A 20,328-nucleotide genomic window follows, 5' to 3' on the forward strand; every position below is an offset into this window, starting at 1 on the left:
CATCAGCAACGCGTTCTCTTTGCTGTCAAATCATTGTTTTTTTTTATGACGGCGTGGTGGCCCAACGGCTTGAAGCGTTTAGTTCAGTTTCGCAGTGCGTGCAGTGACCGGGTTCGAGTACGGAAAATGTGGTCCCTACCCATCCCGTACTTTGTGTGTGATGCGTCTTAGCACGTATTCATAATTTCATATACGCTGTTTGTGCATGGTGGATACCTCTGAGTCTTAAAGAACTTTTTAGCAGACGATTACTCGACTATGTACCAAAGGACAAGATGGCGCCGAAAAAAATAGAGGTTTACAAAATGACTTCAAATAGGTGACAAGATATGTTTGTCAGTTGAATATTTTGAAAGAAGTTAACTGTTCTAGTAAAGTACTCTAAAAGTACCTACAACGCTTTATTAAAATAGCAACGAATGTTATTTTCGAATAAAACAAAATAAAATAAGTACCTACTAGCTGAATAAAATCAAGTCAAGAAAATCTTATGCTTTTAATATATAAAAATAAATTAGTTAGTTTAATTATATAGAACCATTTATACACATTATGTTGAGTGGTAGGGTGGTGTAGTGGTTAAGACATCCTGGTCCTGTTGATGCTGCGACCTGGTTTCAACGCAAAATAATCTCCTACTCCTGTCACGTGCCATGTTTCGGATTTACACGTGTTCACATGCACTGCTGTTTTGGATAGTTCCGGAAAATTAATAGAGAGAGAATTAACAATAATAGTAATTAATATTAATAATAATTATTATTATATTAATAATTTGAAAAATATACATATTTTTTATTGTATCTATAACACATATGTACGCACGCTGATAGTAAAATAGCCCATGGACTCGCACGTTCAGTTGTTTAAACTTTGCCTCAACGGTTAAGTTTAAATGTCCAATTTGTGTCCGTAAGATGTCTTTTTATGTCTTTCTCAATTCGTTAACGAAACCGATGCTGATTCACCTCCAACAGATCTGTGTCGCTAACTATATGACATTCATCACCGCCCGTGCTTATCTCATCGTTATATAACAACCTCAGTCAGAAGCTCTTACTATTAATATTTATAGCCTGCGTATGAACGTGTTATTAAATGCACGGCTGCAGCTAAACTGAAGTGACTGTTTTAAAGTTCAAGATGGATGTTGATAATTCGTAATGAATATTTACTGAGTGCCAACTACACACTTTGCAAAGATCATGAGAATAAACATAATAAATTAAAATAACTTTAGGAATTTTTTAAAAATTTTCTAAAAAATTTCTTTCAATTATTGATATTTGTGTAAATTAGAAAAATCCAAGCCCAATGTTTTCAAGTTGAAATTGAACTAATTGAATCTTAATTAGATCCCTGACTAATCAGTAAGTTATTTTCAAATTAAAGCAACACAACAATCGTCATTAATTTTATATCATCACCCTCCTTGCTATAATGGCTCCTATTATAATATTTCTTCTTCAACAGACTTGAAACATGTCTGAAGAAGCTGAAACAACTTCATTCGGTGTTTCTAATGGCTCTCCACAAAATGCACCACTAGATCATCCGCAACATTTATCTCAGCAGCAGCAGCAGCAGCAGCAACAACAACAACAACTGCAACAACAAAAGAAACAACAACAACTTCAACAACAACCACTACAGCAACAAACAAAAGTTAACGACAGCGTTTACATAATTGATGGCGGTACTGATAATGACCGTATGATGAACTCAACGTTGGAGCACAGTGCAAGTTCATCGAACAAAAGGTCTTCTGAACTTGTGAAGAGAAGGAATCATGCAACGTCAGTGACATCATCAACGGTAGCATCCCGTCAGGAGGAGGAAGAAGATGATGAGGAAGCTTGGGAAGATGACGAGGAAGAAGTTCAAGGCTGCATGAGACATGTGGCAAACATTCAAAATAATGTGGCCAATTTTTGGCAGAAATATAAAAAAATTTTCAAAATGTGCTTTTTGTTTCTTCTTGTTGTTCTCTACTTCGTGTATTTCACGTTCGCTCTCAAGTATCACTTTGGCGACGAAGGTATGTGTATTTTCTGAACATGTTTCGGTTTTGTTGACATAACTTTTCATGGATGAATAAAATTTTCGTTGAGATTATTATAAAAAAATATCGTCCTGGATGACCTATTCAGGTTCGATACGATTGGTGTGGGTGACCTCTCTGGCAGTCTTCGGCATCGTCGTGTCCTTCATCATCGACAAGTTTGGAGAAGACATCCACAAAATTTTGAGTCCGCTCTTAAACTTCGTCCACAAATATACTAACTTCATCAATTGGTGAGGGCGTTTAAGCATCTTACAATGCACTTTCCTTTGGCATTAATATCATTTGTTTGCTACATAATTTTTAATGGCTCAAAAAGAAAACAAGCTCTGAACATGTTCGCTATAACGTTACTTTTGTTTAGAAACATCTTTTTTCAAATAATTAACATTTAATTTATTAAGGTTATTTAAACTAATTATTTTTGTATAAATCATGGCGGTGTATGAATTCAATGCCGGAGCACAATGAGAGTTAATCCAAGATAACGCCTTCGAAACTTGTTAAAAAAGCGTAAAACATTCATCACGCTAACGACAACAACTGCGGCACATCAGTTCGAAAAAGATGAGACTGCATGAGACTGACGTGGTTGTGGGGGATCTGCCCCAAATCATCTAGTTAGAGAGTTTGGGTGCCCTCGTCGACCTCCCGTCCACGTCCATCATTTTGTCAATTTAAAGAACGATCGGGAAGGTGGATAAATAAAAAATTTTCATCTAATCTTCAGAAGAAGTTTCAAACATCACATGATGCGCCAACAAATATTTTTTAACTTCGCCCCCAAATGTTGTAAAAGTTGAAACCATCGCGTGCATCGTACGGGTGTCTTTGTACACATACACGTTTTTTTTGTAGTAAAACAGGATCTTACGTAAGAAATCTATGCACTACTCATTCACATAATTAATTTGATTCACATATTCTAATTAAATTATTTATGTGGGCCCTGCAAGTTCACGAGAAAGAGAAATGAGTTTCAATCGACAAGGACTATTACAACAATAGTTAAAATCCTTTCAAATTCACTTTTTAAAATTAATATTATAAAACATTTCGTAGGTTTCTGTTGGCCAGCATATTTGTAGGTGTCATAATAATGTTGATTGTTGACCTGACGAGCAAGTCAGCCGAGTTGTATAACTTGGTGTCTCTGAGCGGCGTTGTCGTGTATGTTCTGCTGCTCTTCATCTTCTCAGTCAGTCCCGCTAAGGTCAGTTCACGACTGCAGGCTGGTCACCACAAACATCTTTTATTATTAACAAGCACTGTCTTATATAACTATACGCAATTTCGTCCTACCACTCAATAAAAATTACTCTTGAAAACACGTAATTACCATTGTTTATTAATTTTTTGTTATACTAATCTAATCTCAACTAGTTTTAGTCTCAGCTGAGCCACGCTAATAATGACAAGAAAATGATGACGATGATGACGACTATAATGATAATGATGATGGCGGCAGTGATGATGATTATTATTAATTTTATTATTGAATATTTATAATGGTGACAACGGTGATTATGACGATGGCAAAGATGATGATGATAACGATGATGATGCAGGTAAAATGGCGAACAGTATTGTGGGGATTCGCCCTGCAGCTGGCGTTCGCTCTGATGATCCTGCGCTGGTCGTTCGGGTACAACGCGTTCAAGTGGCTGGGGGACAGGGTGGCCGAGTACCTGGCCTACATCGACGCTGGATCCGAGTTTGTCTTTGGAAAGAGTTTCAAGGATCATTTTTTTGCTATGCAGGTCACTTTCAATTTAAAATAATTTTAATTTTACTGCGGGGAATGTTGATCTCTGTTTGTTTATTTTTTTAATGTGCTGTGTCTACGCTTTTAAATTTTTTAAATTTAAATATTTGAAAGCCTATCTCTCTTGTTCTCGTCACTTTGTCACTGATATTAGTAAATGTTAAGAACGTTGAAGACGAATAATTTTTCTTGTTTCATATAATTGTGCCAAGGTTTTGTTGCAATTAATTAAATAGAACGTTTCAACCTGACCTTGTAGGTTGTATTTTTTGAGATTGAATTTCCATATAAACGTTTCACCCTTGATAATTATTTACACCACGTGAGCAATAAATTATTCACATAAAGTTCATAATATTTGTTGATGTGGCTACTTGTTTTCTACCACCAGGTCTTGCCGACGGTAATCTTTATTAGCTCGACAATCACGATCCTCTTCTACCTGAACGTCATGCAGTGGGTCATCCTGAAGATCGCCTGGGTCATGCAGGCCTGCATGGATACAACCGCAGGGGAGTCAGTCAACACCGCTGGAAATATTTTCATCGGCCAGGTGCTGAAACTTTTACTTTTCAAAATGCCAGCAACAAAATTTACATTGCAAGCAAATTATTTCAACACATTATCATAAAATCTTCAAGACGTTCTCCAAGGTGACACTTATGTAAAATAGATATTAAAGCTCTTTAGAAGTGTTTTAGGAAATGCTTCGTTTGAACATGTCGCTTTTTAAAATTTTCATAAAATGTAAATTAAAATATAACAAATGTGTATGAAAATGTTTCAAATTGAAAACTATGTTAAAATCAAACTACTATATTGAAATTGACTAATTTCAAACCTACAAAATCTATAAAGAGCAACTAAGCGTACGCGCATTTTCTAAAAACAAATGCAAACAACAACAACAACAAATATTTGCATTATAATCTGAGAGATTAATTTGAAAATCGTTTAAAGTTTCTTTAATTAACTTTAATTGCCTGTTAAAATTTTTAATAATTTAAGAAGAAAAATATGACTGGGTTTTAAAACTTGACTTTCATAAATAATATGATGAAACTTTTTTTAACTAATTTCAAATAGTGCAAATAACGTTATATTAATAATCATGCCAATATTCAATATTCATTCATAGCCAATAATATATTCATTCATTTGTTTACATAAAAGTTAGTGTTCTAATATTAAACATCGATCAAAAGTATCTCTTCACTTTAACGTTGACGTATTTTTAATTGAATTGGTATTTTTACATTAAAATTTACTTTTTTAAATGAATAAATGAATGCTTAGATATATATTTTAGCAGATTTATTTAAAAGTTTAAAAACATATTTGCCGAGTTAGAGAAAAAGAAATGGTTATCTACAAAAATTTGTTGTCTTCCGGAATGAAGTAGAAAATTTAATAAATGAAAAGTTTTTAATTGAAAATAATTTCATTCCAGACCGAGGCACCTCTCCTGATCCGCCCCATCCTTCCATCCATGACCAAATCGGAAATCCACGCTGTCATGACGGGCGGGTTCGCAACGATTGCCGGTGGAGTCCTGGCTGCTTACATTCTTTTTGGCGTTAGTACCTTCTCTTACATGCCAAGAGGTTGCTGATTTCTGAAGTGCGTAGTTTCGAATGAATTAAAAGTTAACAAATGATGACCGCACATAGCACTGCTACATTCTGATTCGTTTTCACTACCAAATTATGTCAAATATGTCAGACATTTTAAAGAAATAACGCAAGTAATATTTCCATTTTTACCTTTTTGAAAATGTTCACCATTTGAAACGTTTAAACAACTTGGACGGACATGCACCATGCAGGTTCCTGCCAACCACCTGCTGTCTGCTTCCGTCATGTCTGCTCCAGCCGCACTCGGAATTGCCAAGCTCTCCTACCCTGAAACGAAAAAATCTCTCACGACTGCAAAAAAAGTCAAAGCTCTCATTGAAAAATGGTTGGTTCTACCTTTTTCTATTATCTTCGTGACTTCATGTTATTTCTATTTTCTCATTACGTTTCTTTGATTAATTACTCAATCGAACAATCATCCCCATTTTGAGTCGACCAGTAAAAATCCTTTAAAACCTAACGTCAACACGTTAAATCATTCATTGTTAAATCTAACATCTGAAAATACATCAAACAGATATTTACGCATAAAAGGTTTTTTGAATAATTTATTTGGGTTTTTCGTTGGGAACACGAATGCATGAAGGATGATTTCATTATATTTGAGTGCTAGGAATTAGGATGACAATATTCAAATCGAAACATTCCGTGAATTTAAAGAAACTTGAAAATATTGTTAAGTATAGCATATAGCATACTTATATTTTTTTTTTTAAATTTCTAACATTTGAATGACTATATAAACTTTTCGTATATTTTGTCGTTATTTGCATATCGCAAAGTTTTAATCATATTACATAGAGTTATATTGGAATAAGAAATTTTAAAGTGAAGTAGAGTGACAAGTTTGCGAACACGTTCAATAGTATTTTTGAACATTTGAAATAAATCAAGCAACATGTTCTTTCAGCTTTTGCGTTCTGTTTATGTTTTAACTAGCTGACCTAGTGGACTTTGTAACGTCTTAGAAATAATAAATGCTGTGTTGATAGCAGAGTTTTATTAACTTAGATGAAAAAAATAACGTAAAACTTTATTTGCTGCTGTACCCTGCTCTATATCAAACTACTAATCGTTATTTCGACACGAATGTTTATTTGGCCCAATGTGCATGTTCACGAGAATGGGACATCGGAATTAAATTTTTAGTTCATCACCCTGCCGAATTGTTTCCCGATAGTTTCTCAATGTTCCAATGAATGTGCAATAGTTTTATCGATAAATTTTAAATAGTTTACCATTTTCTCGATATATTCTTCTTAATGTTTGCTCATTCGGCAGAAGTGCAATATCTAGGGCTGAATTTCGCAATGGCACGGTTCGAATATTGACTATTCGAAACTCAAAGACTATCATAGGCGTATGATGCGGTGCTTGCACTTGCACACATAATGTTTATGTGCGTCGTGTAGCATGGATAGTAGGTACAGCTGTTTAATTTAAAGTATTTTCACTTTCTAATGTTTCAAATGTCTTGAAAGGTTGAAAAATTGCAACAATTATAAAATCATCGTAACGATTGAACAAAACTGACAGCCCTGAAAAGAATATCGTGGAGGCAGCAGCATCAGGAGCATCAGCAGCCATCCCACTGGTGGCCAACATTGCAGCCAATCTTCTGGCGTTCATCGCTCTCCTGGAGTTTATGAACGCTACACTTACCTGGTTCGGCGACAGAGTAGGTTCTTCACAGCCAATCACATTCCAGGTTCTCAGTCCTTAAAATATTTAATTACATTTTTAAATGTAAAATTACAGTTCGAATGAAAACCATAACATCATTCAACAATACTCCTGGGCTAAATAAATATGTTTCTTATGGCTTGACATTTGACTTTATTGTTTTATTATTATCATTAAATGTTTGTGATTTCACTCACACGCAACCATTTCAATTAATATTCAGCTCGTTATATCGTACATTATGTTGCCTTTTGCCTTGGTCATGGGTGTGAAAGTGCCGGATTGCCGGAAGGTCGGACAACTGATTGGTGTTAAAACATTCATCAACGAGTTCGTGGCTTTTGAAGAATTAGGAATTTTCATTGACAACAGGTTAAACACGTTTTCGTAATTATTTAAAGCTGCTTACAAATCAATTCTCAAATTTCACCAGTACAAAACATAATAATAAATTAACGTATAAATAAATAAGAATTAAACAATGACATACATTATTGGCAGCTGATATAATTCAACGTATCATTACAAATGTTAAAAATAGATAATTTTTTTCTTTCCAATAAAATGACTGACACTTGAATGCTGCAGAAAGAAATTCGATGAACACGTGCGGCTGAATGGCACGTGGGAGTACTCGTCGACGAACGACGACATCATCCTTCAGCATCCATACGGCAATTCAACCGTACTCAAACATGGAGTTATTGAGGTTTGTGCATCACAACATTCTTATCATCACTTCATTACTTTCTTTCTCGTTCATGGGATGAAACTTATTTTTAGCACAACGTATCCTTATAATGTTATTATTATTATTGCGGGTTGATATGATATCATCTTTATATATTATATCAGTTTATATATTATTATATCATAATCATTATATATTATGCTTTCATTATATATGATAATATCACCATAAGCGCTAAAAAAATTTGAAAATAAAACAAAGATGCTTTAAAATGCGATAAACTAGACAAACACGGGCCATGCAAAACAGCGAAATTACTCGAAAGCATTTCTATTTTGAAATAAATAATATCACTAAACATATTGAACAAACACCTTTATTAACGAAAGTTAACATTGATTAAACTACTAACTCTGAAAGGCATAGTAAATCAAACTTGACCAATTCCAAAAGACATTCTTCAGTTGAAAAAACAGCTGCTATCTGCCCACAAAATTAAATTGTACGTACAGCACTTACTGGGCAGAGTAGGTTCATCAGAGTCTCAGCCGGGCTGTGCGTAATGAAGTTGGTGCATCATTAACAAACATAGAAATAACTTAACATAAATGTGATTAGAAATAGACAAAAACTAGTAAGTCCATATCAAATATAAAAATTACATATATTGCTCCAAAACTTACTGAAATGAACCAAATGAAAAATTCTTCCAATCCTACACTACAAAACAGATTTTTTAAAAAAGATTTCAATTTTCGTTTAAATTTCATTTACACTATTAGTATTCACAATACCATTCCAAATTTTCACAATTCTGTTTGTAAAATAATTCTTTCTCAGATTAGATTTGAAAAATTCTCCATCCCATTTCAATTTATGCCCACGCGTTCCATGATCAACACCACGAATCTTTAATTTTGTTTTAAACTGCTTTCTTATCATCACTTATCATCATTTAATCACTATTTTTCATCAAAAAACATCACGCCCTCACAATTTCACCAAATTATTCATTCCTAATTCTAACCGGTATATGCTCTGTTTTATGAATCTTTCGTTTTTGACGTTTCCAAAGCTCTCAGTCTTATCGATCATTAAGTTCTTTTAAACAAACTGCAGTTCAGAAATTTCTGCAATTGATCTCTTGACTGACTGAGCTGCTCTGTATAGGCAATCGCGATATAACATTACTGTTTTTCTATATATCCATCTCTCCCACAAATCATCAAACAAATTATACAAAATTTCGAAATGCTGTTGAACAATCATTGTATATTACTTGTATATTATTATTATTATATTGTGTTATACGAACAACCGTACTTCTGCAGGATCGATCGGTGGTGATCTCAACGTATGCCCTCTGCGGCTTTTCCAACATAAGCTCCATCGGCATACAGATCGGAGCCTTCACCGCCATGGTGCCCTCCAGAAAGAAAGTCTTTTCAAAAATTGCTGTACGAGCCATGATTTCTGGCAGTGTGGCGTGCTTCATCACTGCTTGCGTGGCTGGTTGGTCAACTTCATTCATAATTTCTTATTCAAAAATATTGCATATTTTTTTGCTGTTATTGTGTTTTGTTTGTTTTGTTTGAGTGTCTTCTTTTGATTTGTTGCTACCTTTCTCTTTTAACGATAATGTTTACAATTCATATTTACTTAACTATTTAAGAAAAGTTGACAGCTAAACTAAGTTTAACAAACGATTTGTTGTGAGAGTTGTATATTCATATAGAAGTACTTTTTGTGATTTTGTACGAATTCATTAGAAACATTGTTATAAAAAAAACTTTTGAAATAAAGTATAAACCATTTTTTTAGTTAGAAGTGTTTTTTACGTATTTCGGCACCCATATGCCTGAGCGTATGGGTGCCGAAATATTAATATTTTTATACAATAATAATATAAATTTTTTTAATATTAATACGCCGTATGTATAACTTTCCATAAATATAATAACAACTAATAACTAACATTTTATCCATCAGGTTTGTTCTACCGAGCCGAAGTTTGAACTGTCTCCTGTGATGCTGTGATGTTGTGATACTGTGATGTTGCGATATTGTGATAAAATAGTGCTGATGTGGTGCTTATTTAATTATGTTTCAAGACTGATTTAATTTTAATAAATGCACACACGTGTTAAGAGTTACACAAAACTTAAAAAGATGTAATTTCGGTATATATGCATAATATGAATAGATAAACAAATATATATCATATATATGTATAAGTGTTTCCGTGTGGAGGCTTTTAATTATTTGTTTGATGGAGAAAAAATGTGTGAACATGAAGTTTCATTTGCATAACTTTCATATTGTTTATCCAAATGATAAACAATATATTAAACAAAATTTTTCTTATTGTTGCAAAAAGTTAATGCTTTCTGTATTTTAGAAATTATTGCCAAATGCCCTTCTGTGCGAGACCCATAAACATTAACTAGCGAGCAGGGGCAAAATGATAGTTTCTATGGGCTCGTACTCTTCCATTATGAATTAATCATGTATCGAAATGGATAGCTGGTGGGATGATGATGGAACTAAAAAACGCTTGCCACATAATTGTAAGGTCTGACTGAATGCTGCATGAAGATTCTGTTGCCACAAAACCAACATCCAAATGGAGCGCTAGATTTTTACGCTGTATGTACATTTATTAATTTTTATTTAATTATTAAAAGCAAAATATTTATAATCTTTCGGCTTGGACCACACACGTCTTTCATTAAAAGGTCAATGTTTGCCTGGTGACGTGACATGAAAATTAGTCATCTACGTGACATGAAAATTAGTCATCTCCCTGTGCTAGCAGTCGTTGATTGTGTTGATGATTGTGCTAATTTTAATCTTTGGAGATATTTGCTTACTTTCTCTGTGTGGAGCTTAATGTTTAATTTTCTTAAACAAATATTTACAAATTTCAATAACATCAGTTGGTTAGTTTTCTCAAACTTTAATTAGCAAGCTCTGTTGTATGTATATTGTATTTAACAATATATATATATATAAATATATATATATATATATATTTTTATATATACCTAATAACTATATATATATATATGTATATATATTAGTATAAGGCCATTATGTACACAATTTTCATTAAATTCTATCGGTATTGTATAAATTAATAATTTTAATTTTTGTAATTTATCATTTATTTTATTAATTAAATTGATAAAAAAAACTTATAAGATTTATTTTATTGCTTTTTTAAACAATTTTACTCCATAAAAAATTACATTTGTACAGCCCCAGCAAAAATTGCTTTAAGGTGCCCTCAAATTTAAATTGAACCAGTTTTAAAAATAGCTAAATGAAATGAAATTACAGTTCATTACAAAAACTACAATTAAGATAATAATTAGTGATCGTTCAATTAGTATAAACAGATAATAATTAATATATGTTAGGGTAATTGGATCAAAATAAGCAGATATATAACATAATGATATTTAATTATAATTTCTATAATGTAATAAAGTAATTACTAAAAACAAAGAATGTACATTAAAATAGTTTAAAATAGAAAAGCGACAGTTCTAAGCAAACTAAGAAAAACAAACAAAAAAGTTTTTATTTGACTTTCAAACAGGTTGTAAAACTCGATTTTTTTCAGGTAATAAGGAAGACAGTTCCAAGTTTTCGGATCGTAAAAACATAAGTTTCTACCGTTTCACTTGCCGCCTTCAAATGGATTTTTAAATTTTCTTCTACTACTTGTTGTGGTTGTTTTTGGTTCCTGAAAGTTATCAAAAACTGTTTTCAAGTGGTCATCTATCCTATCAATCCGATAAATTCTTTTGTACAAATACTGACAAGCTTTGTAACTGTTTATTTTGTAGATGGACAAAAGATTATTGTTCTAAAAACGTCATAATTTAATTTTAATTAAAAAAAAGCTTTTTAAATATTTTTTGAGCGGCAAAAACTTCTTCTAAATTAGTTTTATTGGCACGACCCCATATTAAATTGCAATAATGTAAATGTTTATAAAAGTAAGGAAATATTGGTTTAAGACTTTAGTTAATTTCCAATTTAACTTTTCGATTTTTCTAATGGTTGATCGTAAATCATTCTCAAGTTTCTTGAGTTCAAAACCAAATTTTTTGTTTATTTTGTGCATGATCGAACAAAAAAGCTTTTTTCGGTATACCTATACCAAGTATAAAATACGAAAAAATAAATAAGTTTTCCAGAGTTGCGGGTTAATAATGAATTGATGTAACATTCATTTTACTTATAACAGTTTTAACCTGATTTTTAAAATTAAATTTGTCTTATGCTACTAGAGATTTGAAATCTGCACTATCATTAGTGCTATGTTAGTGTTCTTTAGTGCCGTAATTATTCTTGTTAGTGCTGGTCTCCCGATTGCAGGATTTCGTAAAATGCTAGCCCCCCAAATGCAGCTAGATTTAATACTCTTTGGTACGATGCTTTTTTCAAAAGTGGTGAAAGGGTTACGTTATTCCTTAACCTTTAAACAGCCAATTCAATCGAATGAAACATTAATATCCGCTACCGACAACTTTATTTTTGTCTTTATTTATACAGTGCTATTTCAGTGACATTCCACAGGCTCAAAACGACATGTACCACTACAAGCGCAGTCGCTATCACTCGCTATGAGGCGCATAATTTCGAAAAACCTCCTAACCACTCACCATAGACCATCATTGACTTTGAATGGTTAGGTTGGATAAACCGATTTTAGTTCAGAAAGTAATGAAACCCATTTATCTCGAAGAACATATTCCTATGATGAGTGGATATTCAAAAAATGATGGAGATAAACTGCCAAAAAGGTAGGAACCAATATATGTTGGTAGGAGATTCGTTATCAATTAAATTAATTAATTGGCTACATTTTGATAATTAGAACAATTCGTTGGTTAGGTTGGCTTTACCGCAATTCTGTTTTACCTTATCTACGCTCCCAGTTTAGGAAATAGAAAAAACGAAACGCTGATTATTTGTACGCACAACTTCTGCCACGTGTATGAGGAGAAAACGCGCTAATCACCACATCCTATACGCAAACCATATAATGACCTTTGTCACTTGACGCAGCAGGATTTTGAACCCGATGGTATAAATATCCCCGGTCGTATTATCTCTACATCGAAGATTCGGCTCAGTATTATAAAAGCACTGAACTTTCTTGTAATAGGTTGTTAATGTAATAACTGTTAACTTGACATTCGAAAGCCTCAAGTATGTTTGCGGGTTGCAATTAGAGATGGAAACAGAACACTTCTTTTATAGTTACTGTTCGATTCGATTGGCTCGAATAGAATAGTTAGTGATAACAATAACTTAGGCATTAAACTGACGAGCCATATCATGATCGTTGTCACCATCGTGCCAAATAAAAAGGTTATATTTCAATGATGTAACTGGGTGGAGAGGAGCTTAAAAAATTAAACATTTGCGCCAATTTGTGTCAACGATACAACATACAATGATACATCAAACAATGATACATCATGCAAGAATACAACATACAATGATACATTATACAAGGATCATCATACAATGATATATTATACAATGATGCAACATGCAATGATACATCAAACAATGATACATCAAACGATTATACATCATGCAATGATACATCATGCAATGATACATCATGTAATGATACACCATGTATTGATACATCATATAATGATGCATTATACAATGATACATTATACAATGATGCATCATACAATGATACATTATACAAGGATGCAACAAACAATGATACAACATGCAATTATACAACATGCAATGATACATCATACAATGATACATCATGCAATGATACATCAGACAATGATACACCAAACAATGATACATCAGACAATGATACATCAAACAATGATACATCAGACAATGATACATCAAACAATGATACATCAAACAATGATACATCAAACAATGATACATCAAACGATTATACATCATGCAATGATACATCATGCAATGATACATCCTGTAATGATACATCATATAATGATGCATCATGTAATGATACATCATTTAATGATACATCATATAATGATGCATCATACAATGATACATTATACAATGATGTATGTGTGTATCTATGTGTTATTGTTATATCAAGTGCTATATTAGGTGTTCTATTAGTGAATGGTATTTTATGAAATTTGCATTTGAAATCTATAAATTAGCAGATTACGTATGCGAGCAAAGTATACACAGTTTCGATATTTGATGCCTGGAACGTTGAAATATTAATTAACACTTCTGCGACTGAAGCCAACATAAACGAGGCAGACGGCAGCCACTTCATTATCTATCTACTGACACGTTCGTAGTTATAAATTGTGTTGTCATTTTCGAAGCATCACAAGTAAAAAATATAAATATCATATCCGAACGACTTCAAATATAATTTAAGTGAAATTAAAAATTAAGTGCGATTAATAATTCCTTATGTGCCTTTTTTCAAAATAAGTGAAATAAATTTAGAATGCAAAAGAACTATTGGATGTTTATTACGATCACATACCCCTCCCTATTTCCATATTCTCTCGGAATCTGCATTACAAAGTTTGATACGAAGCTCAGTTTTATTCGTTTGTTTAAACTTTGTTTCTATCGGACGTATGAACAAATTTTGGAAAAATTTTTTACATGGTTTTGTTTTCTGCGCGGTGACTTGTTTGAAATGTTATGCGAACTTGCTATATTTTTATCTATCACTGTTTTGTGTAATCAAAAAATTTAAAATAATTTAGAAAAAAATATTCAAACAACTTTCAATCTATCCATCCATCCATCCATCCATCCATCCATCCATCCATCCATCCATCCATCCATCCATCCATTCATTCATTCATTCATTCATTCATTCATTCATTCATTCATTCATTCATTCATTCATTCATTCATTCATTCATTCATTCATTCATTCATCCATCCATCTTGCTATCTATTAGATATTTATTACTCCACATATTTTTAAAATTTGTAACTCAAAACCACGTGTCACCATGGGAGGCAAGCATCAAACCAAGCAAACGAGCAGCAAATCATACATAGGTGCACACTTTGTAAGCCAATACATATTTTTCAATGAATAATTACCAATGTAAATCATCTTGCCGCCGTATTAAAAGCTAACAGTGCGTCAACTTCACTAGAAAAATGGCCGGATCGACTCCGAACGATATTAGCCAGATTATGCCAGTGCCCCCGTACCACGCTCCGACGTCTGAGGTTTCATGTTGTTGGGCTTTTATAGAAAAATGTTTATCCTGTTACATGTTATTATGAATTATAAAATTGTAAAATTTTTTTAAAGTTCAGAAATGTTTTTATTCTAAAATCTCAATTTTTTAATGAAAATTTTATGCTGATTTGTTGACAAATAAGTAAAATTAACTCTTAATTTGAAGAATTTTTGGTTAACAAATCTTATGCTAAGCTTATAATCATTTTGATAAACTATTTTATCAAAGTTAGATTAATAAATATTTTTAGTTTTATAATTTCAAATTTGGGGTCAGCAGTCTTTTCAGAAGAATGCATCTTCCTCGAATAATCGTGTTGGCTCAAATGATAACGACTTTAAATGTCAAATGATGGATGAAGATTCAAAAGAAAATGAAGAAGAAGATGAAATTATCACGTGGGAGGATGATGACGAAATTGATAAAAACGCTTCCAAATTTGTTAAACGCTTTCAAGAAAGAGTTCATGAAATTTGGATGAAATTTAGGAGAGCTGTTCTTCTCTGTTTCTACATATTTTCTTATTTCGGTTTTTTAAGTTTCTTCATATGCGCCATGCACCACCAGTCACGTGATGAAGGTTTGTCAGCTTCCTACTGATTCAACAATTTTATCAACATCTAGTTAGGTTGTACCAAAAAATTAGATTTTCAGTTAATGCTATTCAGTAAAATTATTTTGTTTCAAGAGTGAATATTTTTTAAAATCATATTAAGCGGTTCAACCCTGACCGTTGCCTGTGAAGATAAATTTAATAATCATATTTAAAGTTAGTTTTTATAAGCTAATTAACAATATTGACTGCAAGAAATACGACGACAGCATTTAAAACACCAGGTTTCTATCGCTTGCTCGGTTTGACTTGCTCAATCACCACCGTCGTTTCATGGAAGTTATTTAACAAATTTCGTGGACCAAAAATTGATCAAATTATGCACGTGGTGAGCGATACTTTGAAGAAACATTTCAAAATTATCAACCTGTTAGTCTTAATTCTGTTCTGATTAAATTTATTCTGATAAATCTTTTTTAATTTATATTTATAAATAGATACAAATGCATTGTTTCAAAACCAACTGTCCAACAAATGCAAACGTACAAGTTTTCTCTATTTTAAGTTAAGAACGCACCAACATGAACAGTGTTTTTAAAACAGCAACAACTTGCAGGACTGCACTGTTCAGCATTTACATATCGGCAGTGATGGTCATCATTTCTGACCTCTACAAGGAGAGCGCACAACTCTACAACCTCGTTTCCTTGACCGGCTTGGCTCTTTACGTCTTCATCATGTTTTTCTTCTCAAAACACCCCTCAAAAGTTTTTTTATTACAATTCAATGTTTTTAAATAAAATTATAATGTTTTAAATCTTTTAATATCACAAGATACCTGTAGTTTATTTTGCATCATGCAGATCAAATGGTTGACGGTGGCATGGGGATTCGCACTGCAGTTTGCATTTGCGCTGATCATCTTGAGATGGTCCCTAGGATTTCATATATTCAAGTGGTTGAGTGACAGAGTGGCTAATTATATGAAATTTGTGCAAACTGGTTGTTTATTCCTTTTTGGTCCAAACTACTCAGATCATCTCTTTGTCATGCAGGTGTTTGGTCTAGTGGTTATTTTTTTCATTTTAAGATACTTAATTGTATTACTAATATCAACACTAAAATTTTAACCAAAAGAGATGTATGTTAGCAATGAAACACACGCAGGTTCTGCCTACAGTCGTATTCATAAGTGCAACGATCAACATCATGTTTTACCTTGGAATAATGCAAAAGCTGATTGTTGGAATCGCTCTGACCATGAAAATGTTGATGAACACGACTGCACCTGAATCCGTGGCCACAGCTGGCAACATATTTCTAGGACAGGTTAGGCTTAGTCAAGTTTTGTGTGAACAGTAGAATGTTACTCACGAACGTTAATAACCAGTACATGTTTCTGAACATACAGTACCGTGAGATGAAATCAAAAATATAATTTTTTTTGAAACTAAACGAAAAGGGAATTTAAAAAAATTACTTTGTAACATAATATTCATCTTTTTGAAAAATATTAGTGAAGTATTTTAATAGATAGTTGGCATACAAAATTTGACCTTTTCGGATTGGAATATTAATTAGAAAAATTGGCAGTTTTATTTTCGCAACAAAATGCTCCAAAGGACGAACGATTGATATCTTAAAACGCATAAAAACAAACTTTTTAATTGGCAGACAGAATGTTTGCTCCTAGTGAAGCCATTGTTGAAATATATGACAAAATCCGAGATACATGCAGTCATGTCGGGAGGTTTCGCAACAATAGCTGGAGGAGTCTTGGGAGCATTTATACTTTTTGGGGTTATAAGTGGTTTTTTAAAATTTATTTATTATTAATGGTAACCAAAATCATTTTAGTTGGAAAAAATTAATAAAACATTGGCAGGTGCCAGCAAATCACTTAATTTCAGCCTCAGTTATGTCGGCACCTGCTGCTCTGGCAATTTCTAAACTTTTTTATCCAGAAACAAAAAAGACAAAAACATCTGCCGAGTTTGCGGGCAACATCAAAAGGTTGCATTTTTTATGTGAAAATAATTTTTTATTTCTAATTGTTTCACAGACCTTATTGTTTTATAGAACAGTTATTTAAAACTATACAACATGTTAGTCCTTTAACAACGCAAAATGATAAATATTTAATACACTTTTGTTTCCCTGAAAAATTTTCACACGAAATTTGTTTATGTAATTTTTTATCTATTTCATGGTGTCCATTAAAATAGTTTTTGTGAACGTTTACTCCGTTTTTTAAATAAAAATTTTCTGTTCCAAATGAAAGTTGTCTTTGTTGTTTTGTTACATTTTAAAAAAAACTTATCAATTTTATAGCCGAAATTGTTCCAAATAATATAAATTTCAAATGATTCAGCCAAGAGAAGTCGTTATTTGAAGCAGCTTCAGCCGGAGCGAAATCCGGAATGTCGTTGGTGGTTTCGATCGGAGCCAACTTGTTGGTCTTTATATCGCTCCTCTCCGTCATCAACTCCACTCTCACATGGTTCGGGGAGCGAGTTGGAAGTACTAAGCCGATAACATTCCAAGTTTGATACATTTACTGGCATCGACAATTTTCAAACATTTGAAATCGATAAAAAAAATTGTAAAGATTTTCATATAAAAATTCACTATTGAAATTAATATCGCCAGTTTAAAAGTTAAAATTGAGACAACTCTCATTCTATAATATTTTACTGACACTTTTCACCTAATTTCAGTTTGTTCTTTCTTATTTGCTGTGGCCATTTGCATTAACAATGGGAGTGAAATTAGAAGACTGCAGAAAAGTTGGAGAATTGATGGGAATAAAAACCTTCATAAACGAATTTGTGGCTTTTCAAGAACTCGGAGTTTTGATAAATAACAGGAAAGAATTGAATGAACACATTGCCAAGAATGGGACGTGGTCATCCGTGAAAGATGGATTCGATATTTTGTTAAACGATCAATTCGGCAACTCAACCGTGTTAAAGGGCGGAGTCATTGACGTATGTTCCAAATTCGAAATTATGAACTATTGCATTACAAATATGTACCTCACGTTGTTATTCATACACAGGAGCGATCTGTTGTAATTTCTACTTATGCCTTATGTGGCTTTTCAAACTTTGGCTCCATTGGAGTTCAGCTGAGTTTATTCATGGCGTTGATTCCGTCTCGCAAATCCATGTTTGCCGAGGTGGCGTTGAGGTCCATGATATCTGGGAGTGTGGCCTGCTTCGTTACGGCGTGTATAGCAAGTGACCGAATTTTATTTCTTGGTTTAAAGAATGAAATAAATTTTCTAATTTTTTGAAATTAATGATTTTTATGTTTTCTTTACGTATGTTTTTTTAAACAGCATCATTGTTTTAAATTCATAGATAATTTGCCAGTAAATAATTTTACAGGTCTGTTTTACATTCCAACCAACTGATTTGGATAGTGTTCGGTAAAGATTTAAAAATTAACTTTAGTTTGTTTCAATTATTTGATACACGAAAGTAGAAATTGTTATTATATTTTTCACTGTAAATAGCTACTTTTAATTTCATAAAATTTTTTAATAATAATTAAGCCTTCCGAAAGTTAATTGCTCTGCGTTCAAATGCACAAAGTTCCCTGGCTATCAGCATGGATATATATATAATATATCATTATGAATATATATATATATATGTATATATATATATATATATATACGGATCATCAATGTGTGCGTGCGTGTGGGTGTTTGCGCGCGTAAGTGTGGTGTGTATGTACAGTTATTTATAACAATTGTAGCGGCGAGTAGAGATTCCGAAGGAATGTTTTATGTCAAAGAATAATTAGCTAACATATAAAAAAAATTATTGTCTATGTTAATCATGAGTTATTTAATGAATTGTATCATTTATCACATTCCATGCACTAGTACACGTGCGTTATATGAGTCTGCATTACACATGGAAACATATTTTGATTTGATGAAATAATTTTAAAAAGATATTTTTTGGGTTCTCTATTGACGACGTAAATGTTTATTTTTAACAATTGTTTTTATTTATGTTTACCTTTTTTGTAAAAGTTGAACTTATTTGTCAAACTAATGTTTAACATCTGAAAATATTATATAGTAAAACAAAGATTATTCACTCCAGCCCTAAAAAAGTTAGTTTTTCAAATAAAATATTTTATATAATGGCAATATAAAACACGTATATTTTTAAAATAAAAATAAATTGTCTGGGTGCCTGACGAAAATTTATTTGATTAATCATGTTAATATGAAAAATTAAATCTCACCAAGTGGAAGCGCCGTTTATATTTTAGCAAACGTTTTTCCATTAATTATAGCTGGAAGTATAAAACTGGAAAAGCTTAAAAATTGTTAATAAAATTTATAAATAAATAAATATATATATATATATAAATAAATAATGGGCTTAAACGTAAGTTATATATGCCCAAATAGAAATAGCATTAAAAGACAACAAAAAGCAATCAAACAACAATGTCAATTTTATGATCATAGAGAAATTTTTTGTTGGCCATATATAAGTCAAAATTCATCTTGAAGTTGGAAACAGTATCTGATTCAACAACGCATGTCGGTAAATTGAATTTAGATTTTATTTTGACAAAGTCAATATTTCCCTATGGGGCCGTTCGAGTATTACGTAACACGAAAAAACGACTTTTTTGACCCCCTCCCCCCCCTTCGTAA

General features: G+C 32.4%; 3 protein-coding genes across 3 annotated transcripts; all 3 read left to right on the forward strand.

Annotated features, from left to right (window-relative positions):
• Positions 1-1,824: 1,824 nt before the first annotated feature.
• Positions 1,825-11,020, forward strand: HELRODRAFT_93209 (hypothetical protein). The gene is made up of 14 exons (XM_009010773.1): positions 1,825-2,038; positions 2,151-2,295; positions 3,125-3,275; positions 3,631-3,822; positions 4,219-4,380; positions 5,278-5,403; positions 5,653-5,786; positions 6,998-7,169; positions 7,368-7,516; positions 7,733-7,853; positions 9,167-9,347; positions 9,825-10,590; positions 10,615-10,861; positions 10,891-11,020. The coding sequence occupies exons 1-12, from the start codon at positions 1,891-1,893 to the stop codon at positions 9,848-9,850; spliced, it is 1,707 nt and encodes a 568-aa protein (XP_009009021.1). The 5' UTR covers positions 1,825-1,890; the 3' UTR covers positions 9,851-10,590; positions 10,615-10,861; positions 10,891-11,020.
• A 3,985-nt stretch (positions 11,021-15,005) lies between these two features.
• On the forward strand, positions 15,006-15,691 carry HELRODRAFT_158787 (hypothetical protein; the record flags this gene model as incomplete). The annotated part of the gene is made up of 2 exons (XM_009010774.1): positions 15,006-15,077; positions 15,368-15,691. 2 exons carry the CDS (start codon positions 15,006-15,008, stop codon positions 15,689-15,691), a joined length of 396 nt encoding a protein of 131 aa, XP_009009022.1.
• Positions 15,692-16,294: 603 nt separating this feature from the next.
• Positions 16,295-19,609, forward strand: HELRODRAFT_105275 (hypothetical protein; the record flags this gene model as incomplete). Its single annotated transcript, XM_009010775.1, has 9 exons — positions 16,295-16,411; positions 16,508-16,699; positions 16,812-16,973; positions 17,319-17,444; positions 17,530-17,657; positions 18,016-18,187; positions 18,362-18,556; positions 18,703-19,325; positions 19,358-19,609. 8 exons carry the CDS (start codon positions 16,295-16,297, stop codon positions 18,937-18,939), a joined length of 1,329 nt encoding a protein of 442 aa, XP_009009023.1. The 3' UTR covers positions 18,940-19,325; positions 19,358-19,609.
• Between the last annotated feature and the right edge of the window lie 719 nt (positions 19,610-20,328).

This window comes from Helobdella robusta (genome assembly GCF_000326865.2).
Source record: "Helobdella robusta unplaced genomic scaffold HELROscaffold_1, whole genome shotgun sequence".
Classification (NCBI taxonomy): Eukaryota; Metazoa; Annelida; class Clitellata; order Rhynchobdellida; family Glossiphoniidae; genus Helobdella; species Helobdella robusta.